At 31.3% G+C, this 17480-nt stretch overlaps 3 protein-coding genes across 3 annotated transcripts in view; all 3 read right to left on the bottom strand.

Annotated features, from left to right (window-relative positions):
• Positions 1 to 25: 25 nt before the first annotated feature.
• Positions 26 to 8191, bottom strand: LOC112521711 (polygalacturonase-2-like). The gene is made up of 7 exons (XM_025130706.1): positions 8173 to 8191; positions 3998 to 4056; positions 1551 to 1610; positions 1419 to 1448; positions 1066 to 1273; positions 790 to 857; positions 26 to 244 (listed from the first exon to the last, which is right to left on the bottom strand). The coding sequence occupies exons 1-7, from the start codon at positions 8189 to 8191 to the stop codon at positions 26 to 28; spliced, it is 663 nt and encodes a 220-aa protein (XP_024986474.1).
• Positions 8192 to 8295: 104 nt separating this feature from the next.
• On the bottom strand, positions 8296 to 10555 carry LOC112521712 (probable polygalacturonase At3g15720). The gene is made up of 8 exons (XM_025130707.1): positions 10382 to 10555; positions 10178 to 10315; positions 9285 to 9440; positions 9168 to 9197; positions 8874 to 9081; positions 8698 to 8779; positions 8499 to 8607; positions 8296 to 8421 (listed from the first exon to the last, which is right to left on the bottom strand). Exons 1-8 carry the CDS (start codon positions 10553 to 10555, stop codon positions 8296 to 8298), a joined length of 1023 nt encoding a protein of 340 aa, XP_024986475.1.
• A 3521-nt stretch (positions 10556 to 14076) lies between these two features.
• Positions 14077 to 17480, bottom strand: part of LOC112521713 (probable polygalacturonase At3g15720) — a 7404-nt gene continuing 4000 nt past the window's right edge. The window contains exons 3-10 of the mRNA XM_025130709.1: positions 16994 to 17119; positions 15520 to 15678; positions 15388 to 15417; positions 15034 to 15241; positions 14773 to 14854; positions 14580 to 14688; positions 14376 to 14498; positions 14077 to 14295 (exon numbers count right to left, since the gene is read on the bottom strand). Of these exons, the coding sequence (XP_024986477.1) occupies positions 14077 to 14295; positions 14376 to 14498; positions 14580 to 14688; positions 14773 to 14854; positions 15034 to 15241; positions 15388 to 15417; positions 15520 to 15678; positions 16994 to 17119 (1056 nt within the window). The remainder of the gene's footprint in view (positions 14296 to 14375; positions 14499 to 14579; positions 14689 to 14772; positions 14855 to 15033; positions 15242 to 15387; positions 15418 to 15519; positions 15679 to 16993; positions 17120 to 17480) is intronic.

A 17480-nucleotide genomic window follows, 5' to 3' on the forward strand; every position in this document is an offset into this window, starting at 1 on the left:
GGGGGGTTGGGGAAACAAGTAGAAGTTAATTGCAAGTAATATGAGGGGTGGTTTTAATAAAATTTCCTTTAGCATTAGCGCAGTAAGTAACAACTTCTTCTCCAGTGATGTGGACTCTGTTGGTTCGGATCCCAGTACACTTAACCATCTCGCTACAATCAAAAGTAATTGCTTGCTTCGTTGCCGAAGACCCGTATATATTTGTATACGTTACATTACTCACATGTACTGCTCCTGCCGTTGGCTGATCCAAATCCAGGTATTAGACACTAAGATACACTAACATTGATCAACAATGTGATTGTTAAAGGCTTACCGGTATAGGGCAATAATGATTTTCCGAACTAAGGCAATAATGTTGATCAATTATAATCGGATTTCCAACATTTTTGAGATGAATATTCTGATATACAATCCCTCGAGCATACCCTTTTCCATACTGCAGAGGTACCAAAAACCATTGTCTTTTATAATTTATAGTAAAAGTTCATAGATTGAAGTCAAGTTGGATATAATCTTACAGGTACTGTCTTGATTCGTAAGCCGTATTGCGCTCCAGTGATATTACAATTTTGTATATGTATTTGTTCGACTGCTGCAAAAGTACCGCCCCCTCCAAGGCTCCCTATGCTGTCAAAACAAAGTCAATCGAGTGAAGGATACTGATGGGAGGGGTTTAAAGAGCATCAAATGTGTTAAACTCCCACGTTAGTTATACAATTTTTTTAATAAAAAATGTATATAACGTAGGAACCGTTTTTTAAAAGAAAAGATTCAAAGAGGCTCTACCTTATGCCATGACCAGGTTCTTACATTGATATCGTAAGTGCCACCATTAATAGCCACACAGTCATCACCTGTTTTTTTTTTCAGAAACAAAAAACTAATACATCAAAATATTTACACATTATATTACAACCTTTTTTTACCGCTTGTGGTAAAAGAAAGGTTGGCTATATTTACCATCCCGATAAGTCTCCATTTCGTGTGAGATCCATTGGGTTGTTTGGTCGGGTATTATCTACAAAAGATATTAGGTTAACTTTGTAGTAAGTTATGTCATACCGGTTTGAATCGTAGAGTCATGGATGATAACATGTGATGAGGAACTGATGTCGATTCCATCAGTATTCGGGCTATTTGCAGGTGCTGAAATTCGAAGATGTCCGATTTGTACATCTTGACAACCATTGATGTGAATATGGCTGTTTGGGCTGTTTATGTGTTTTGTACCTCTCAGACGAAGCCCGTTACAAGCATGAAAGCGTAACATCTAAAAAATAGTTGACGTTCAGATTAATGTTCGTAAAATACTAAATCAAAACAAACAAATCTAGCATATCTCATTTTCCAAAGCAAGTTTTGGTCGTATTTGTGTTTAGTTATAATATTCAACTTAAATGACAAATCATACGTACCGATGGGCAATTGCAGACTGGACCCATCAACTGCAAAAAACAATTAAGCAAAACAAATATATTAAAGAACCAATCAATTACTAGACCAAAAGAAAAAGATAATGGTTTGGTTGAGAAACTTAACGTGTGCACCTCTCGGCCACCAGATGGAACCTTGGCCATCAAATTTTCCAAGTCCAGCGATGGTGAGTCCTTGTACATATCCAAAAATTATCAACTGCCCATTGACATCACAACCATTCCATCCTTGGATGGTCTTGGGTGTGGTAATATCGCCCAAAAGCTTTGCACACCGTAAAAAAAATATTTAATCAATCGTCATCGTTGAAAACTTCAATCACATTTAATAAAACGTTCAACATAAATAGAACTTAGAATTTAAAATATAATTTATTACAAAATTCTGATAGATTTGAGTATGGTTTTACCTTAATATAAACTGTAGAAGAGCTACATGGACCGTTAAATGACAAACAACTTGTTAAAAACGTCCTTCGTGAAGGTATGATCTATGTCGGGTTAGAGTTATCTCTACATACATCCACCCATGCTTGAACAAAAGCCTGCATTATGGATATAATTTAAGAAAACACTTAGTTGGGTTTTTACTGAATATATATAATATATATATATACACACACACACACGCACACACATACATATATAAAGGGGGCTTCAAAAGAAAACATGAGAAAACTTATATTATATGTGATTTTACACTGAAATCACATGTTAATTGGTTGCATCATAGGCAAGTACCTTTGCACATCATTGCATTGACCATATTATGTAATCACGTATATGATTTTACATTGAAATCAAATGTGGTATAGGCGTTTTCATATTTTTTTTATTATGTTCTCGTTTGAACCCAACCATATATATTATTGAAACTAAATTAGAGACTGATAAACATTATATAATATTCGATTTAAATTGTTTAAAATCTTTTATTATTTTGTCTGTATACACGTTTTGGAACTTCAATTAATAGCCATATACTTTTATTTCACTCATGTAGTAATTAAATGATTTTTATGACAAATAAAGTAATACACACAGATACAAAACACACATACATAGAGAGAGAGAGAGAGGGGGGAGGGAGGTTTAGAGAAAAATCAAAAAATAAAAAACTGAGAAACACCCTGATAACCATTCATCTAAATGGTATGCACATATGCATATAAATACAAATCACCTCTATGCACATATACATGACGTCCAAATGAATAAAGTTTTCATTCTGTCCATACCAGATCATGAATTAGTAACTGCATCCAATTTCTAAAAATATCTCCATCGAGATATCAAAGGGACTAATCCTAAGCCAAAGGATCGAGTCTCACGACGTTCTAAACTCAACTCACGTACCGCTTTAATGGCATTTTGGACTCTGCTATTAAAATAGCCCTTCTACCTATATTTTTTGTTACTCCATCCATTTCATAAAAGATTCGACTAATATTTATATACACATTTACATACCATGCAGATGAACTGTTAAAATGTGTTTCTCAGTTTTTCATTTTTTTCGATTTCCCTCCGAACCTGACTTTATATGGTGTTACCTTTCTAAATTATATTATTTATCTTAATTTTTAAAATTTAATATAAAAACTTACATATCTATACTATATTATAAAATGGTTTTTATTTTGTCAATCAGAATTCCTACTTTTTAAAAAATACAAGCATTAAAATATTATATAAAAATTGATAATACATTCAAATCTTTTAGTTTTTATAACATTAATATTTGACCTCTTTATAAACAATAAGAATGGAAGGTTAAATGCTTTTAAAAACTTGCATTACACTTTTAATATGAACGAATTAAGTTTTAAGAACGCATAAATTTATATCAATTTAAAACAAAATCTAAATTAATTTTTTAATCAAACAAATTATATCAAAAGTTCAATTATTTGACTTGATTTTCAAAATTTCAATCAAAAGTATATATTTGCGTGCAAGTATATTTATATAGTATTTTCATCATAATATATACCATTTATAAGCATACAACTTATTAATACGTTTGACCTTATAAAAATAACTGATAATCAACTGAAAAACATGTTCAACTAGAAGATAAAAGTCGAGACTTATTAATAGGAAAAATACCCAATAAAACTAATAACAAAAAAGAGCGATTTACGATTTATTTTTTGGTCAAACCCCGATCTCCAGTTAAGACTTAATTTTAGAAAATAGATTATATATATATATATATATATTAATAAAATTATATACCATGTATGGGACATGTCGGGGGATACGCTATTCGGCTCCGGTCCCAACCTCGAGTTAAGTCTGTCGGGAATCCCCGACCTAGGCCTCCGGAATCCGTTTTAGTAGGAAATCCTCATCCTCGATCAGGTCGGATGAGCAGGTTTCCTCACCGGATCGGCTAACGAAAAATTGTTTTAAAATATTTGATACGTTAAATCAACCAACTCATTTACCCTACTCTCCAAAGGATTAAATGCAACAGAAGAGTTTACATATAAATTGTAATTACTCATTATTCAAACTCTTCTTTATTCTTCTAAAACCTACGAATATGATTTACTTACATTGGAGTCATCCGTCTCTCCATCACCCTTTGCACCATACGATGTCACATCATAAGTGCCTGCATTTGTTGTTTTCCAAAAAAATGAAATGTAACAAAAACTCAAAAGCACCACAATCTGGAAACCTTGTAAACAAAAAAAAAAAAAAAAACGTCTACAGTAAATGTTGTTAATCTGACATCGATATTTTGACGATAGAACTACATTTTACCATTTCTTGGAAGTAACCGGAGCAAGCAACAATTATATTGTTATCTTTTGTTTATATCTGAATGTCTCCGCTCTTTGATTTCGATATATATAGACAGAGAATACTAAATTCTATATGCATATATATATATGTAAAAAATATAAATTATAATTAATTAAGAAGATTTATATAATTAATTATAATATTTAATGATATATTGTATATATAAAATATCTACATATTGAACTTAAAATATTGTTTTTGATGTATATAAAAATCCATTTGACTTTGGGTCATCAATCGTTAAAATTAATAACCAATAATAACTTCACAAAACACATGTATTCCTTAAAATTCGATTACAATTTTAATTTTATAAAAGACTAGTTGTGTACTCGTGTAATACGGCGGGATGTCAAATATTCTAATAAGCTTACAACTAAAAATGAGTGCAATTATTCATTAAAAAGTACAAAATTCATCTTGGGGGACGAGGAGAAGACAGAGAGGTATGAGAGCGTGAAATGTGTCCAAAGCATATTAGGAACATGAAAAAAAAGGTAATAATGTGCATTGGTAACTTGTACTATATGTTATTTTAATTGTAGATTAAAAGATTTTAAAACTGAATGCATAAAGTGGTAGTATTTAATACGTTATGAATTATTTTTAAGACTTTTAGGACTTCGTGTATAAATATATAGTACTTTATGCCTTAAAAATTATTTTTAAGACTTTTAATAAATATAGTTTATAAAATACTATAGATTTCACATCATTAATGCATTATATTTTGTACTTTTATACCCATGAGGTATGTGAGATGATGGTGTTTATTTTAACTTTAGAGTGGAAAATCATTTTTGTTACAAAAAATAACTTGGAATTAATGTTTAAATAAAATATAAACTATAAGTGATATTTGAATATGTTTTAAATATTTGAAAAAATATATTAATAATGATATCAAATTAAATATTATTTATTTATTTTTATTTTTTATAATAACTTCCTGAAATCAAATTTTTTTTATTACAATTTAAATATTTCTGATTTGTAAATACTGACATATTCGTATTAGTGAAACTCAATGATTAATTTTATATTTAAATGTATTTACCAGTTTATTGAGATTAAACATAAAGCTTTAATTAAAGTATGTAGTAATAAGTTATATAATTATATACTAAGATATTTTAAGAAAATAAATTAAATATAAATTACTGCATACACACTTTATATTAAAATTCAGAATAATTAATGGATTTGGTCTTGAGATTTCCAAAAATATCGTGGGTTTATTACAAGATAAACCTTAAAGTTCGTTTTCGTAACACATTGGTCCTTATCATTAATACCAGTTAAAATGCTTTTTAAATGAGGAATATTTTAGTCTTTTACTATTTTTTTTTTCTTATTCATCAAAATAAATCAAAAATATATATCTTCCCTCTCTCCCTCTTCATTTAGAAACAAGACCACCGTACATTCTCGTCCCTCTTCATCTTCTCCGGCCAAACACCTTTCTACGGTCATCTTTTCCGACCACCACACACCATAACACACACAAACACACCAAAAACTCATAATTAAACCCAAAATCAAAATCAAACCAGACCTCAAAATCAAAATCAAACCTTATGCCTCGATAGTACAAAATGTTCACTTATTTGCACCTCAAGTTATTTTATTCGAAAATCCCAACCATTGTACCACCTTATCGAAAATCCCATTTGATCAATGACCCTAATTGGAGTAAAAATATTGAACCTTCGTTTATATCCATAAAAGGTGAACTTGAAACCTTAAATTGACTTATAAGATCCTCCACTGTTGAAATCAGATATGTTTCACCTTGTTTGTAGTTGAGCTCACGGAGAAACAAAATGGTTTAGGGGTTTTGCTAAAAAAAGGGTAGTAGTTGTTCACCGGTGAAACAAGGAGGTGGATAGGGGTTCACTAAGAAGAGAGGTGAGTCTGGTTTTGCGTTTCCAGAGAATGAGGGATGTGAGGTTGGGAGGCAGATAAAACCAGTTGTTGAGGGAGGTTGAAGGTGAGGCGAGGTCTTGGGACACTGGGTTTCAAAGAATAATCGAGGTGAGTCGCTAGGGATCTCAAGCTTGAGGTGGCCGGTCAAAGATGGTGTTGATCAGTGGCGGATCCAGGATTTTGGTCTAGTGGGGGCACCTTTAAGGTAGCTTAAACGCCCACAAAGTCGTCCGATGTGTTTTTAGCCTTATTCCATCATTCCAAAAGATTTTTGAAGTTTTTTGGATTATTTCGAGAGATTTTTAAGGGTTTTTTTTATCAATTTCGAGGAACTTTTCAGTTTTTTGATTGATTTCAATATACTTTCTTTAGTTGGTGGGGCTTAACAAGAAATTACGAAGGAAAACCATGGTAAAAAGTAAAAAAAAAACAACTTTTACCCTTAGAAAATTCATTTTTTTTAATTTTTTAGTGGGGGCCTTTCCCCCCACCTTTTACAAGGTACATCCGCCCCTGGTGTTGATGGACTCATGGTTGGTGGCCAACAGATTTAGGGAAGTTGTGGTGAGTGGAATTGAGCACGGTGTGCTGAATATATTTTGGATGGATGAGATTGGTTAAAATACTAATTATATATATCTATATATATAATTATTTTATTTATCAAATTATAAATTCTTAAGCTATAAATCATTATATTATTTCTAATACTTTCTTTTTATCAAAATATAGCAACACACTTATATTAGTATTTTTTTATTAATTAAAATGAAATCATAAATGTTTTATTTAATAATCAAAAGATCATTATAAAATAATAATGTATAATTTTTAGATTAATCGTAGATTATGGTCATGCTTGACAAATATAACATAGCTTGTTTTCAGGGTTTTTTTTTAAAAAAAAATCCCATTTTGATTGGCAAAAGTTAGCTGATAAATTAATTTATTAAAACGTTACTTAGAATAATGTTTCAGTAGTTACTTGAGTTTTTTGTCACTTTTTTTTAATTATATCTTGATTAATATTAATTAATATTTATTACTATTAATTATTAATAAATATTTATTAGTTATTAATTAATGTTAATTTAATTGTAAATTATTATTGATATTAATAATTAATTAGTTATAATTATCATTAATCACATAAACTATTTTGTACTGTTATTGCACTTATTACTATTTAATATATTTAGTTCTCAAAAGAAAGAACAATTAAAAAGATTGTTTTTTGTAAATTACATAAATATTAATGTTATATTTCTTTTATAGTAAATAATAAAACTTCTATAAATATTTTTAATAAAATATTAAATTTAATTATTAATTTTTTGAAGAATTATTATTAGTTAAGATATGTAAATTTGACCAAATTTATTTTTATTCATATTATATGTAATGGTTATTTAAAATCATCATTTAAGTAATTAATTAGCTTTGCTAAATTAATGATACTCTTTAACAATTCATGGACATTATATATCCCCCAATGTGGGGTTAGGGGTTGTTTGTTTACCTCTTAATAGTTCCATTAGGAGGCAACCTTTGAATCGTTAAGAGTTGAATCTTGTTTGACAAAAAAAAAAAAATCTGCCTCTTAATGGTTCTAAAACCCTCTGAATGATTTTGTATCATGGATCTCCCTTAACCATTAAGAGCCTTAATTTCATTGTAAATAATTATCAAACAATTATATTTCATTTTGCACTATATCATGAGAGCCTCTTAATCATTCTACATCAAACCATTCAGCAATTGCCAAATAGCCCCTTAATCAATTAACATCTGGTCTAATCTAATAGCATGTAACATGAGGGTTGGTATCAACAAAATTTCCTTCAGCATTTCTGCAGTAAGCATAAGCATCGTCTCTCGTGATTCCAACTCCGTTTGTTTGGATTCCGGTACATTTATACTTCCCGCTGCAACTAAAAATAATCGCCTGCGCTGTTGCTGAAGACCCATATATATTCTCATACTTCACATCACTCACTTGTACTGCCGGTGCCCATGGCTAAAATAACACGATTAATTAATACTACTAATAATTAATATATATATATATATATATATATATCTCTCTCTCTCTCCAAAGGAACAATTGTTGTTACAAGACTTACGGTGAAGGGCAAACAGCAGTTTCAGAATTACTACAGTAATGTTGATCAATTATGATCGGATTCTCAACGTTTACCAGATGGATTTCCCGAAATGTAATCCCCCTTGCGTACCCCGTTCCATACTACATGAAACGGGTGAACACCAAACGATATAGCAAAATCATAAGTTAAGTTGTCGTCAAGTTAAATATAAGTTTACCGGTACTGTCTTGATACGTAACCCGTTCTGTGTTCCTGTGATGTTACAATTTTCAACTCGTACTTGTTCGACTGTGTCGTGGCCACCCTTTTCACCGAGGCTTCCGATGCTGCGAAAGAGAACACATCCATGGAATGAAGGAAATTTTGTATAATTAAAAGAGATCTAAAAAGCATCAATAATTTAGTATATATACTACCTTATGCCGTGACCAGGTCCACAAAACACCCCCGTTACGTTCAAATCATAGACGCCACCGTTAATAGCCACACAATCATCACCTGTTTAAATATAAATCATAACCATCGATTCATTAAAAAGGTGTTCGATCGTTTATGTCTAGCCAATATGAAACTCTAACAATCTGTATCATACCGGTTTGAATGTTAGAGTCATGGATATTAACATGGGATGATTCATTGATGTCAATCCCATCCGTATTGGGGCTGTCTTTGGGGGCTGATATTCGGAGATCTCCAACGTCTACGTCTTGGCAACCGTTAATGCTTATATGCAGCTTCGGGCTGTTAATGTGTGTTGTACCTTTCAGCCGAAGGCCATCACAGGCATGAAAATGTAAAGCCTAAATTATTCATGTTTATAAGTTAGTTTTCTGAATATACGTCGAGATCCATTCTAATGCTTTAACGTAAAAACTGCACATCTTACCGATGGGCGATGGCAGGTTTCGGTTGATGCCTGCAAAAACAAAATCAATTTAGTCTGCAGCTTTTAATGCTGTTCGATATATATATATTGAACTGTAGCTTGATTCAGAAACTTAACCTCATCGTTTCCCCACCAGATCGAGCCCTGGCCATCAAATTGCCCAGGTCCATCGATCATGAGTCCTTTCACCGATGAGAAATGTATCCAATACTGTTTCTCGGTACAACCATTCCATCCATCCAATGTCTTGGGTGCAGTCAGGTCGCCCAAAAGCTACATACATTTAGTCAAGACATCGTGTTAGGATATGTGAAAACCTTCGTACCACCATCATACCATACAGATGAATGGTTATTAAGGTGTTTCTCAGTTTTTAATTTTCACCTCACTTACTCTCTCTAGATATAGAGAGATTTCATAGTCTGTGACTAGCCGATTTGAATTCCAACATCCCTACTTAATAGAGCTCTTATAGAGAAATGAAAGATTCATACATATATATATATATATATATAGGGGAGCGATCAAATGCAAACCACTCAATTTGTACAAACCGTGCAAACCGCATTCAACCAATCATATATTTTCCTTTTGTTCATTTTTTTGTAATTATGAGAGGTTGATTAATCATTTTTATTGTGGAGGGTGCTAATCATAGATATTATCATCTTCATTATTTTAATTTTAAAGAAATATATGAAACAGTTTCATTAATTTTAGATAAATACATGAAACAGTTTCATTAAGTATTATATGAAACAATTTCACAACCATATATGAAACAACTTCATCAAAAAAAATATTATATGACACAATTTCACAAGATTAAACAATTTCTTGAAAAAAAAATCATAAGATTAAACAATAAAATCGACGGATGAAGGTGGTTTGCACGGTTTACACAAATGAGGGCGGTTTTCATTTGATCACTCATCTATATATATATATATATATATATATATATATATTGGTTTGATTTAGGAATCCAACACTTTGTAGTCTAATTTTACCTTAATATGTATGGTAGGAAAGTTACACGGGCCTTTGAATGCCACCGGGCTTATCAAAAAGGTCATCCCTGAAGGTACGACCAATGTCGGGTCTGGTGACTCATCTTTACGTAAATCAGCCCATGCTTGAACGAACGCCTGCAACGATGAACATAATTAGAAACCAGCATATTGGTTCGAGATTCGCTTGCATGATTCATGCACCTCGGAGTCGTCTGTATTCCCATCTCCTTTTGCACCATAAGACGTTACATCAAAATCAGCCGAACTTGCGGTTCTAGGGCCAAACCGAATGTAACACAAACTCAAAACGAATATCGTTAAAAAATCCTGCAAAGAGAAGGTGAACAACAACGGTAAGTGCAGTGAAATTGACATATGTTATGGAAAAGGGTTTGTGGTATCTCTTCCCTGTCATAGAAGAGGGTAAGTGGGGCCCCGACCCAAAACTTATGGTAAAAAATACCCTTTTAATACCATGCATCATGCATGTATGAATCTGGTCATCTTACCATTCCTATGAAAACGATTTTGGAAGCTGATAACTCTTGTAGTCTTGTGTTAGATTGTGATGTTTATATATATATATATATATATATATATATATATATATATATATATATATATAGATAGATATAAGATTGTGTGTGTGTGCACGTGTAGATTATGTGTGAAGATTAAGATTATATATTTCAAATGAACTGCATCATTTGACCATCATTTTCGTTGTTTACTATTTCTTATATCACGAAATAAATATAATATTTGACTTCATCTATAATCTATATTATAGTATAAAGTATTTGATAAAAACTCTTAAAAACCATTTTTTATGCATGAAGTTCTGTTTATTGATGCATATTACTTAAAAATCAAGATTACAAGTAAAGTTTGCGTAAGTTAACTTATTAGAGCTTCATGTTTGACGAATTCGTGTAACTAACCGTAGATAAACATAATCAAATAGAGGATAAACATCTCATTTAAAAAAATATAATTATAATAATCATTAAGTTCTAACAAAATACTTAACTATTATCTTGATAAAAAATTATATTATTAAACAAAAAAACGAATTAAAAAATACACAAAAAAAGAGAAATTAAGTCATTTTTTGTACTAATATCAATATTTTTTTTTTCAATTTTTTATAACATTGATCGAGACAAAATAAAAAAAAACTCGAGATCAATCTCGATGTATTGTTAGTATCTTTAAATTGTTTAATAGATATAATCTCTTACATCCATAATAAATACACACTTTTTTTTTCTTAAAAGAAATTTCCCATTTCAGTTGGTCAAAATAAAATTTACACAATTTCGTTATAATTAATTAATTGAAATTAATAATTTCTAGACATTTTCTTATTATAAAATATTTTTCACTATTTTTTATATTTGAACAAAAATACAATAAAAAGGGAGCCCATGCAACAATGCACCAAACTAAAAAACCAGTGATGTTAACATGAACAAAGACCTCGTTCGTTCATTTACGTTTGTGAATGTTCACTCATTTATGTTCGTCAATGTTTTTTGTTTATTTATGTTCGTTTAATATATAAATATATTTATATAAACTTTTATTACATATAAGGAAATTTTAAATCTTCAAACTTGGCTCATAAAGAATGAAAGAGTTAAAAAACATTTTTGGGTTAATCCAATGTGGTCCTTTATTTAAACTTAGTCCATTACTGTATTTATGTTCGTTTAAAATTGTTCGGTTATGTTCATTTAAGTCTTTTCATTTATGTTCGTTCGGTTATGTTCGTCTACGTCCACTTAATATCTTAAGGAACGAACACGAACATGCATGCCTACTTTCTAAATGAACGAACACGAACACCTAAAATTTGGTTCGTTTAATGTTCGTGTTCATGCGGTTAACTTAAACGAACGAACATAAACAAGATCCCATTCTTGTTTGTTTGGTTCGTCTGTAAACCTAGTTTTCACTATAAAACAAGAGACTTTCACTGTCAGAACATGAGTGCGGTTCCCTAATCTTGGTAACCGCTGTAGCTTGCCATTTCAATGATATCACTAGGGTTGTAAACGAACCGAACGTTCAGCGAACCGTTCGTGAACCGTTCGGCGGGAAGTTCGTTTATGTTCGTTTATTTAATAAATGAACGAACATGAACTATTGTTTTTGTTCGTTTAGTTAAACGAACGAACATGAACAAGAGTCTCGTTCGTTCATTTATGTTCGTGAACATTCGTTCATTTACCGTTCATTTACGTTCGTTTATATTTGTTTGTTTATGTTCATTTTATATTAAGTTTAATATATTATCTTTTATTTATTTACTTTGAATTCAAATAATATTTATTTATGTTCGTTTAGCCCGTTCGTTTACGTTCGTTTAGCATGTTTATGAACGAACATAAACGAACATGAACACACCTTATTTCTAAACGAACGAACACGAACACAAAGATTTTCGTTCGTTTATCGTTCGTGTTCGTTCGTTTGTTCAGTTAAGTTAAACGAACGAACATAAACAAACCTCCGTTCATGTTCGTTCGGTTCGTTTACAGCCCTAGATATCACTGCAATAACAATTGACAACCACAGTCACAATGAGTAATATAACAAAAACCAAAAACATAATTATCACAATTATTCAATCCTTTATTATCTCATTTGCATATTTTGTGAAACCATTTTTTCTAAATTATGTACATTGTTATATATTTATGTCTGATATTAAGTTAAAAAATTTGTTATATATTTTGAATTATTTTACATAACTTGTGATTTTATATACGTTTTGTTTTCTTAAAAGTATAAAAAGATTTGTAGGTTTGTTAGCCTCTGGGCATACGCGATCCGGTTTATAGGCGGGTATGGGAAAAATTTCATGCCCGTGAAAAAGTGTTTGAGTTTGTTATATTAAGCCTGTTCGACAAGAAAATTAGGTGAGATCCGATCTGGACCAGACCCAAGCCCACAAATGATCAACTCTATGTTAAACTACAATTATGTGTTATATGTTTTAAAAATGTGTAGGTGTCGTCGGCTCGTAGAGGAGTGTGGGGTCATGGGACTCTCATGGTCCATATAATGATGTCGTAAAAGCAAACAAGTGAGTCTGCCAAACAAGAAGTGTAAAAGCAAACAAGTTAGCCGACCAACATAGATTGTGAAATTAAGACAATCATTGTGCGTAGTCAACGTAGATAAACGTGACTTGTGAAATGTGAATAATATCTCTCATATGAGAGTTTATGATGAGTTATGAAAGTTATTGAAATAATATGTAACGCCCCCAGAACCCCGTAGCAATGATATTGTCCGATTTGACTAACCTGCCCGCTATACCACAAAGCAGTAGTCGCACGGTTTTGTTTCTGGCAGCCGCACAACGCAAGCCCCAAAACCGGTCATGCTAGGATGAGGTATCCACACCCTTATAAGGAGTGCTTAGTTCTCCTCACCAACCGATGTGGGACGGGATGTTACATAATACTTGTTTGAAAAACCGTAAACTCACTAGACGTTTAAGCCTGATTAAAATTCTTTTAAAAACTTTTCGACTCGTACTGGTATTTGAACGGAAGTAGTGGTACAAAAAAGTGAACATCCAAGGATTGGTGCGTGTAGAAGTTGGATAACTGATATTGTTATTAGATTGGTATTGATTTATTTCCAAACAACTTATCATTTTATTTCTGGCGGATTAATCGTATGGTAGTTTAGATGGTTTTAAAATTTTGCGATGTTTGGATTTGTGCATATATCTGGATCCTTTTATTTGTGTATATGTTCGTAATTTGCTAAAGTCGTTTGAGAGAGATGCTTAAAAAACAATTTAGCTTTGTTATCTATCAAGAATGCAAAACAATCAGACTTATTATCGATCTCCAATGGAGGATGGGTACACGTACAAGCTAATTGCAAGCAATATAAGGGGTCGTTTTGATAAAATTTCCTTGAGTATTTTTGCAGTAAGCAACAACATCTTCTCCAGTGATTCGGACTCTGTTGGTGTTGATCTCAGTACACTTAACCTTCTCGCTACAATCAAAAGTAATTGCTTGTTTCGTCGCCGAAGTCCCATTTATGTTTATATACGTTACATTGCTCACTTGTACTGCATCTGCCTTTGACTGATCAAAATCCAAGTTTTAGTTACTAAAATACACAAAATATGTTCTTGATAAACAATGAGAATGCAAATTGCGCTTACTGGTGCAGGGCAATAATGATTCTCTGTGTTAAGGCAGTAATGTTGATCGATTATAATTGGATTTCCAACATTGTGGAGACGAATGTCCTCATATATGATCCCCCGAGCATACCCTTTTCCAAACTGCGGTCATAACACAGACTGTTAGAAAATTGTAATAAACGTTCAAAGATTGAAGTTAAGTTTTATGATAAATAATCTTACGGGCACAGTCTTGATTCGTAACCCGTTTTGCGTTCCATAGATGCTACAATTTTTTACATATACTTGTTCCACCGCCGCAAAACTACCGTCCCTCCCAAGGCTTCCGACGCTGCCAAACCACATCAGTTGAGTGAGGGATAAATGATCGATAGGAAAGATATTTTTGAAGAAAAATAATCGTAAGGGATTGTACCTTATGCCATGACCAGGCCCACAAGAGATCCCGTTCACATGGATATCGTAAGTGCCATCGCCAATAGCTACACAATCATCACCTGTTTTATTTCCAGAACAAAAAACAAGTACATCAAAATGTTTGTCGATCATATCACGAAAACAGCCTCTTCATCTATTCGGATAGAAAGATTGTGTATGTCTTGGATCCACTAGGGTTGCTTAATTGGTTCGGTGTCATAAAAAATAAATTCAGTTTCTGAAGGCATGTCTTAATTACCGGTTCCAATTATAGAGTGATATATAAGAACATGTGACGATTGACTGATGTCGATTCCATCAGTATTCGCACTGTCTTCAGGTGCTAAAATTCGAAGATTTCCAATTTGTACATCTTGACAACCATTGATGTGAATATGGCTCTTTGGACTGTTTATATGTGTTGTACCACTCAGTCGAAGCCCGTTACAGTTCTGAAAACGTAACATCTACAAAAAAAAAAGTTGGTGTTCATATTAATGTTATCAAAACATCAAAACCAAAAGAAACGAACTCAGTATATCTCATTCAAAAGTAAGTTCTAGCCATATTTGCTTTGTTCTAATCCTTAACGTAAATGGCAGATCATTTGTACCGATGGGCAATTACAGGACGGACCATCCAACTGCAGAAACAATAATGCAAAACAAATACTACATATTAAATAACCAATCAATTACTAAAAAGAAAAAGGATAATTAACGTTTAGGTGATCGAGAAACTTAACGCGTGCACTTCTCGGCCACCAGATGGAACCATAGCCATCAAATTGGCCAGGTCCATATGCGGTGAGTCCTTGTACCGATCCAAAAAGTAACAGCTGGCCGCTCGTATCACAACCTTTCCATCCTTCGATAGTCTTGGGTGCAGTAATGTTGCCCAAAAGCTATGAACCAAAACCATATAAAATTATCAAATCAATTGACAAACCGTCATAGTTGAAAACTTTAATCACGTTTAATTAAATGTTAAACATGATTAGACATTAGCCAAAATAGAAATTGCAAAATTATTTTGATCGATTTAAGTATGGTTTTACCTTAATATAAACTCTAGAAGAGCTACATGGACCTATAAATGACACACAACTTGTTAAAAACGTCTTTCCTGATGGTATGATCAGTGTCGGGTCTGAATTTTCTTTACATAAATCCGTCCATGCGTTAACAAAAGCCTGCATTGACGATTAAAACACCTAATTCGGTTATTCTTGAAAATTATAATTAATAGATATTTTGAAGCTAAATTTGTAGATAAATATCACATGATATCCAATTTAAGTTGTTTTAAATTTTTTATTATTTTTTGTAATTTGGTATTTTAATTTTTTTAATTATAATCATATATTATGTAATAAATCAAAAGTTGAGCAAATAAAGTAATATATATATATATATATATATATATAGAGAGAGAGAGAGAGAGAGAGAGAGAGAGGGGGTGAGTTATTATATAACATGTTACATTTGTACGACCAATACAATTTAATCTCAATCGTCCATTTAATTTGATGAATATGTAATTTCATATAAGTTTTGATTGTTTCCTAATATAAAATATTAATCATAATCAATGAACCCTATTTGTCTTCCATAAATATTTGAATCATAATAAATGAACTCTCATCATTTACATAAATATCTCAATTTATTGGATTGTATTGATTGTACAAATGTGATGGATTGCATTTGAAACGAACTATCACATTTCTAGATCATATATATTACTTTATTTTAAATTAATGAAAATTTTAATATAAAAACTAAAATATTAAAACCATTAATGATAAAAAAAATTAATTAAAAAAAGCATATTATATATAACAAGTTTGTATTAATAGATATATTAAAAATAAAATCAACAAATAATGTGATGGCAAACCCTCCCGCACGGTTCAGAAATGGATCGTACGAGCACGTCCTTTGTCACCCTCCATTGCGATTAAATAAGTTTAGATTTAAGAAATTATTAAATCAACATTTTTGCAATTTTTCCAAAAAGGTATAGTCGAAAAAAATTATATTAAATTGTATATATTAAAATCAATCAACTATTATTCACTATTACTAATAAAATATGTCTCTGAATGATAGAACGAATAAACACATGTTATATTTAAGCAAAATGATTAAAACAGTTTGTCAATTTATGAGTTAGATTTATACTCGTTCTTTCAAAACTTGTCATCATGATTTACTTACATCGGAATCGTCTGTCTTCCCGTCACCCTTTGCACCGTACAATGTTACGTCAAAACTGGTTGCATTTGCGGTTTTCAGACCAAATGAAATGCAGAAAATGCTTAAAAACACCACCATTCGAAAATCCTACAAACAAAATAAAAATGAGTATCGTAAATCTGACATAGATTTCAAATGGAAGCATGTTTTACCATTTCTTGATAACAACTGAAGGTAACCAAAGTAGTTGTGGTATTATATTTTGATTACTCCTCTCTTTGATTTCAATATATATATATACACATGTATAAGGTATATGTTTAAATGTGTATAAAGTAATTTATAAGCTAATTTATTGAAACGCTATTTGGAGTAGCGTTTTGGTATCTTGTTGTCATTTTTTTTCAATTATAATCTTCATTAATATCAATTATAATTTTATTACTATTAATTATAAATAAATATTAATAAAGTTTAAATATTACTAATATTAATAAATATTAGTTAA

This window comes from Cynara cardunculus (assembly GCF_001531365.2).
Source record: "Cynara cardunculus var. scolymus isolate 2C chromosome LG 11, CcrdV1, whole genome shotgun sequence".
In the NCBI taxonomy this organism is placed as follows: domain Eukaryota; kingdom Viridiplantae; phylum Streptophyta; class Magnoliopsida; order Asterales; family Asteraceae; genus Cynara; species Cynara cardunculus.